Source organism: Macrobrachium nipponense, chromosome 23, assembly GCF_015104395.2.
Source record: "Macrobrachium nipponense isolate FS-2020 chromosome 23, ASM1510439v2, whole genome shotgun sequence".
Classification (NCBI taxonomy): Eukaryota; Metazoa; Arthropoda; class Malacostraca; order Decapoda; family Palaemonidae; genus Macrobrachium; species Macrobrachium nipponense.
Genome location: NC_061090.1, coordinates 32,775,422 through 32,782,921, shown reverse-complemented (window position 1 = coordinate 32,782,921; position 7,500 = coordinate 32,775,422). Strand labels below are relative to the sequence as shown.

Here is a 7,500-nt window from a genome sequence, read left to right as displayed (position 1 = left end):
GGGCAGAGAGAAAAATGGATAAAAAATGATTGGGTAAAAAGACGAAAATGGGAGATGAAAGAATAGACAGCGAAAGTATAGAAATAAAAATCAAGGTAGATACAAAGTAAAAGAAAAAAAAAGAAAGCTCATTAAAAAATGAAAATAACTAACACTCAAGATAAAGGAAAACTATCGAATAGAAAGGAATAAAAAAAAATCTAAGTATATACAAAGCAACAAATATGAAACTATATTAAAACAATTTGAAATAACTAGCACTCAGTATAAATGAAAACCATGAAATAGAAGTATGGGATTTGGATCAAAATGGCAATTCTGCTCTGTGTAATAAGTGTATCTTCTATATTTATTGTCGAAATATTGTCAAAATTATAGCTTGATATCGAATTCACTATACCAATGTTCTAGTCCTGGCCAGCATAGAAGCAGTTATCAGTCATAATTCCACTCGAGGATAAGTTATTCCTAAGGTTTACCGAATTCAAAATATAGGGGACAAAAAGTCATGTCCAAATCCATCTTTACATAAAGAGAATACAGATGCAAAGACTCGGTGAACCGTTTTAAAATCTGAGTCCTCTTACTCAGCGTAAAAATCTCTTCCCCCCACACCCACTTTCGACGAGATTGGAATAAAAGACGAAACTGAATCTCTCCACACCCCCTTCTCTCTCAACGAAATTGGAATAACAGACGAAACTAGGATAAAATCCTTCACACACGATCTGGACCCGATTGAGAAGATCGCACATGCAAACAGGAACTCCAATATTAATGGCTTAGTCTTCAGAAGACTGTGACAGACGACAGCATTTGCATCCCCCCGCCATATCAGGAACCAGGATCCGGCCTCACTCGTGCATGAATGTCGATCACTTTGACGCGTTAACTACTGCATTTTGACGAGATGTCACCAGAGAACAACTTCACAAGCCGAGTTCGATATGGGAGGGTCAGAGGCTCGAGTGGTAGAATAACGAGATAGTCTTGAAGAGGAAAGAGAGAGAGAGAGAGAGAGAGAGAGAGGCTATGTATAAATTATTTTCGCACATGATTACGCAATGTATTTTTTTTTCTTGGTGGGGTTATATTTTTTTGTACAATACTCAGAAAGTATTTTATTATTCATTCTCTCCCTCTCTCTCTCTCTCTCCTCTCTCTCTCTCTCTCTCTCTCTCTCTATTTTGCTTGGAGAGAGAGAGAGAGAGAGAGAGAGAGAGAGAGAGAGAGAGAGACTTTCCTAGGGCATATACGCAGCATTACACGGCTCCATTAAAACAAAGGAGCGAGGAAAGAAATGGTACAGATGAGAGAGAGAGAGAGAGAGAGAGAGAGAAGGAGCTTCAGGGTTGAGACTTCCTACTAAACAAAAGAAAGAAGAGGACCTTTGATAATCAAAACAAGTCAGCTGTAGTGTTTTGCTACAGGATTTAAATGGAGTTAAAAATTTCTCATATTTTGTTTGCCTGATACTAATCAAACTTCGTACTCAACAAACGAAAGAAGAAGAGGACCTTTTGTTATAATCAAAACAAATCAGCTGCAGTAGTGTTTTGTTTCAGGATTTAAGGTCTGCCAAGCCAAGCACTGTGGCACCTTATACTGCATATATATATATATAGATTATATATATATATATATATATTATATATATATATTATATATATATTATATATATATATATATATATAGCTATTATATAGATTGTTGAATTAACTTTGTGAAAGGCTTTACTTGTTCATTTAGTTGAGTATGCCATTTAATTTGCTGTTTCAACGTTTTCTTTATTGTCATTTGAATTATGAGTTTTATTAAATAATCTAAGTTTATTGAAACACTGCATTATTATTAATTGTATTGTATTGCTTTTTTTTGAATTTTGAGTGATTTGCCTTTGTAATTGTTGAGTAAGAAATTTGAGGATAAGTGATTGTTACTGTTTTGTGATCCTGTAAGATTTTCCGATGACTTGCTTGTCATCGTCTGTTGTAAGAATTTAAACAGAATACAGTTAGAAACAGCGGCGTTCACCACCCGGCTTTCCTTTCTCAACCCATTCTTGGATGTTGTTAGTCTTATATTAAGATCATTTTGGTGCCCAGACCCCGGGAAAGGATATCAAGAACCCGTTTGTGAGTAATTATATGCTAATAAATAGTTCAAGATGGAGAATTTGTTAAAGAAGAGAAAGGCAGCCGGAGGATGGGTTTCTAGGCTAGGAAAAGAACTCGTAAGTTTATTAGGAAGGCCTGTCCTTAGTGCAGTTGAATTGAAGGCTGTTATTGAAAATTTTGATATTCGTTTGTCCAAGTTAGATGAAGTACAGTCAGAAATAGAAGTTGAGTTAGAAAGTGACTTGCTTGATGATGACTTGGACAAGGCCTTTGGAGTTTAGAACGACGTCTCTTATACCTAGGATTAAGGCTGCTGAGAAACTCCTCGAGTCAGACAAAAAAGGTGACGATGATAGTAGTACTACTAATGGATCTTCAGGTGCACAAGTGAAGCTGCCTCAGCTAGAACTGCCGAAATTTAAAGGAGAAGTGACAGAATGTCAGTCCTTTTGGGACCAGTTCAGTTGCCATGTAGACAATTCAGATATACCAGTAATAAGTAAGTTTAGTTATTTAGCGTCATTGCTGGAAGGAGTAGCCAAATCAGTTATCTCAGGTCTATCTCACACAAGTGTAAATTATAAGATTGCATGTGATCTACTTAAGGAGAGATTTGGAAGGCCTGAGAGGATGATATTTGCCCATGTTCAAAGCACTTTTTAAATGGCAAGGTTCCTGTTAAGGCAGGAGGCCCTAAGTATGTTTACCTGCTGTGAATCTACAGGATGAGTTGTTGACGCATATCAGAAGTTTAGAGGCTTTAGGTGTATCTGGTAAGCAGTGCGATGTTTTCCTGACGCCAATTATTCTTTCTCGTCTTCCGAGTGAAATACGAATGGAGTGGGCTAGGAAAGGAGCTGGTCATGAAAGTGATTTGGAATGGCTTCTGAAATTCTTACAAGAAGAAATTGAAACTATTGAAAGATCTGAGACATTTAAAGATGTTACTTCTAGGAAACCAGAAAATCCTAGTGTATCTGAGCAAAAAAGAAACTGGCACTCTAAGGGCTCAAGGGAGAAGGTAACCTCTGCATCTGCTCTGCATACCTCATCAGAGGTTGAATATCCTATCTGTGGATTTTGTGCTAAAAAACATAAACAGAAAATTGTTATGAAACCTGAAATTGAATGGGCCACAGCGTGCTGAGAAATAAAATCTGCTGGATTGTGCTTTAAGTGTTTAAAAAAGGGTCATTTAGCTAAAGGGTATTCCAAGTGTAAAAAATGTAATGGAAAAACATAACCTCATATGTGTGGTATTAAGTTGGATTCAAATAAGGATAATGACTCCATAAAGGTTGCAGTAGAGAACAGGTCTGAAATTGTAAATAAAGGTAATGAGCAAGGTTCCTCTGTTAATTTTGCTGGAGCTGCTCTTCATAACGTTGCTTCTACAAATGTAACTTGTACTATTTTACAAACTGCAAAGGTTCGTGTTGTGGGATCTAATGCATACCTATTGAAGCAAGCGCTTTGTTGACAGTGGGTCTGACCGTACTTATGTTAGTAGTAATATTGTAAAGAAATGTAAACCAGAGTGGATTACTAGTCATGCCCCTTGCATATTCAGTGTTTGGAGGTGACAAGTCAAGTAAAGAGTAGTCTAAGTAACATTTATAAATGAAGGTACTTGATCGTAATAATTTATCACATTTGTTGACAGCTGTTGAGATTCCTAAGATATGTCAGCCCTTGATTAGACCAGTTATTCCAAATAATATGTTAAACGCCTTTTCTCATGTACAACTTGCTGATGATTATCAGAATAATTCACATGTGAATATTGATATGATTGATTGTTTGGATGCATACTGCCAGTTCATAAAGTCTGATGATGTAATTCAATTTGATGGAATTGTAGCTCAAAACTCTGTATTTGGTTTGGGTAAATATGATGTAAGTAAATTTTTGGGATCTGGAATCTGTAGGATTAGTCCTAAGGAGTCCAATAATCAATTAGAGTCAAATTTCACATTGCAGGAATTTTCTGAGAAAATTCAATTTGTTGAAAGGTAGATATGAAGTAGCCCTACCTTGGAAAAGTGGAACAGCTAAGAGTGATCTAATAGATAATAAACAACTTGCTTTAAAGAGACTAAATGAATTACACTGTAAATTGGATAAGGATGTTAAGCTGAAAACTGAGTATTACAACGGTTTTTTGATGAGTATGAAAAGGAGGGTATAATTGAGGAAATTCCTAGCAATGAGATTAGTAGTGGTTTCCCTATTTTTTATATGCCTCACAGACATGTTGTAAGAGAGGCTAGTACAAATACAAAGGTAAGACCTGTTTTTGATGCTTCCGCTGCTAGGTACAATGGAGTATCTTTGAATGATTGTCTCCAACTGGCCCATCTCTTAACCCGACTTAGTAAAGATACTGATTCGATTTAGGAGTATGGCCTATAGCCTTGTCAGGTGATGTCAACAAGGCATTTTTACAATGAGTATGAGACGAGAAGATAGAGATGTACATCGTTTCTTACTGAAGTGTGAAAATGGTATTAGGAATTATGAGATTTCGCCGTGTTCCATTTGGTAACACTGTTAGCCCCTTTTTATTAAAATGGCTACAATTCTATATCATCTTGAACAGTGTAAAATGACTGAGGTAATACAAGAGTTAAAGGAAAATATGTATGTAGATAATTGGTTGAGTGGTGCTGACGAGCTTTAATGAAGCTTATGCCAAGTTCAGTGAGGCTCGTAAGGTTTTATCTCTGGCAGGTATGCCTTGACCAAATGGGTTTCTAATAGCAAATTAGTGACTTCTAGATTTAATGATAGAATTAATCTTGTTAAAGAAGATGAAACTACTAGTGTGTTAGGATTGCATTGGTATAACAATTCTGATACATTTTCCTTTCATGAATTGAACTAAGCTCCAAGGTAGAGCTGGAGTTGACCAAACGATCAGTTTTTGAGTCTTATTGCTAAATTATTTGATCCTCTGGGTCTTATAAGTCCCTCTGTAATGTATGGTAAAATACTCTTTCAGGACTTTGGAGATTGGGTCTTCTTTGGGATGATTTATTAACCTCTGAACTGCAGGTTAAGTTCAGAAGTGGGTCGTGAGTGCTAAATTTTCTGAAATCTTGGAATGTTAATAGGTGCTATTTTTTCCTGATACTTCATGAGGCAGGTCTTTGTAAAATTGAATTACATGCCTTTGGAGATGCTTCCACAAAGGGGTATGGTGGCTTGTGTATATATACGAACCTGCTCCCAGGATGGTTCTTATAAGGTGTCATTGGTGGCATCCAGATCTAGAGTAGCACCTATCAAGACAGTAACTCTTCCTAGACTGGAATTAATGGGTAGTTTATTATGTCAAGGTTAGTAGTTTTTGTAAGAATGCTCTAAGTTTGGGTAATGATACCTCCCTCATATGTTGGACTGATTCTAAAATAGCACTTGCTTGGATTCAAGGAGACCCTTGTAAATGGAAACCCTTTGTAGCTAACAGAGTTACTGAAATCCAAAGTAATAACTCCACCTAGCTGTTTGGCATCATTGTTCAGGAATTGACAACCCTCTGATTTGATATCCAGGGGGATGTTAGGTGATCAGCTTTCGGCTAACAGTTTATGGGTAAATGGTCCCTCCTGGCTATCTGAACCTTTTGGTATTTTTGTCATGAAGGTAAACAACTTGTTTTCTACTATGGAAGAACTAATTGTAAGGACGATATGACTTGTGTTGCTCTCAGTTTAGACATCTTGTTTGAATTGATAGATGGAGTCACTTTAGTCAAGCTCAGCATGTAATGGCTTGGGTTTGTGAGATTGTACATAACTGTAAAATGCATGTAATTAAATGTTTGGGACTTCTGGCCCATTGACTTCAGATGAATTAGAGAAGGCCAAAACTAAAATGATTTTATTGTGTACAGAGAGAAGTCTATCCCTCGGAAGTTAATGCTTTATTGAGAAAAAAAACCTATTTCAAAGGGGTCAAGTTTGTGTAAATTGGATCCTTTTCTAGATGAGCAAGGTTTATTGAAAATTAAGGGTAGGCTTGAGCATGCAGATTTAACCTATGAAAGTAAACACCCAGTATAATACCCAAATGTCACTTTGCTAAACTACTTGTCAGCTTTCAACATATATTTCTTAAACATGCAGGTGTTTCTTCCATTATGTCTTCCTTAAGAAGTAGTTTTTTGGGTAATAGGAATTAGAGTATTAGCCAAGTCTGTCATCAAGAAATGTGTTAGATGTCAAAGACATGATTCAAGGGCTTGCAGTCAACCTGTAGCTCCTTTACCAGAATTAAGGGTGAAGGCTGCACCACCATTTACTGTAACTGGTCTCGACTTTGCTGGTCCTCTATTTTGTGCTGATTTAGCATCGAAAAAGTTTTATATTTTGTTTTTCACGTGTGCTGTAGTCCGCGCCATACATGTAGAGCTTACTGACTCCATGAGTGTCTTTGACTGTATGCTTGCAATTCGCAGATTCATTGCTCGTAGGGGCCTTCCATCAGTGCTGTACTCCGATAATGCAAAGACTTTTGTTGAATGTGTCAGTGAATTGCAAAAGGTTTATGGACACCTGTCTCCCCACTGGAGATTTATAGTTCCAAGGTCTCCTTGGTGGGCAGGTTGGTGGGAACGTTTAATAAGATCAGTAAAGTCTGCTGTTCGAAAAACTTTAGGTGGTAATTCTTTATTTCCAGGATGTGAATTAGAGCAAACGACTTTGCATGAAGTTGAGGCATGTGTAAACTCCAGGCCTTTGACTTTTGTTAGTGAAGAACCTGATGCCCCTGTCCCTTTATCTCCCTCTCATTTTCTTATTGGGAGAAGTACAGGTTTTCAAACTCCGGTGAACACTGACCCTTCTTGTATTTCAGCTAAGGATTTAAGTGATAGAGAAATCTTAAGAAGGCAGATCTTAAATAAGTTTTGGACTGTGTGGAGCAATGATTATATCAGGAATTTACCTTGTGTTGTTTTGTTAAGGGTTTCACTCCCAATTGTGACCTGAAAAAAAGGGCGATTTAGTGTTAGTGAAGGAAGATAATTTGTCCAGACTGCATTGGCCCTTGGGTGTGATAGTTGATGTATTTCCAGGCAAAGATGGACTTCTCTTGAGTACTCTGTTGAGAATCGCACCCGATCGGGCAGGATAACGAAGGTCCCTAAGAAACTAGATTTGTGAGCATATAGGTTTGTATCTAGATTCACATGTTTATTCAAGATTTGTAAGTCCATTTTGCTATGAATAACATTTATCCTAATTTATTGTTTATTTTTGTCTCAGCAAACATCAGTTTGAGTTACTGCTACAGAATATTGAAATTACTGTTAAATTTTAACTTCTTATTTGAGACGAATTCCAGTGTAACTTACTGAATGTTATTGGACTGTACCTTGTTC

General features: G+C 36.9%; 1 protein-coding gene across 1 annotated transcript; it reads left to right on the top strand.

The window, feature by feature from the left end:
- Positions 1 to 2,369: 2,369 nt before the first annotated feature.
- Positions 2,370 to 7,108, top strand: LOC135197608 (uncharacterized). The gene is made up of 2 exons (XM_064224637.1): positions 2,370 to 2,616; positions 6,294 to 7,108. Exons 1-2 carry the CDS (start codon positions 2,370 to 2,372, stop codon positions 7,106 to 7,108), a joined length of 1,062 nt encoding a protein of 353 aa, XP_064080707.1.
- Positions 7,109 to 7,500: the final 392 nt, after the last annotated feature.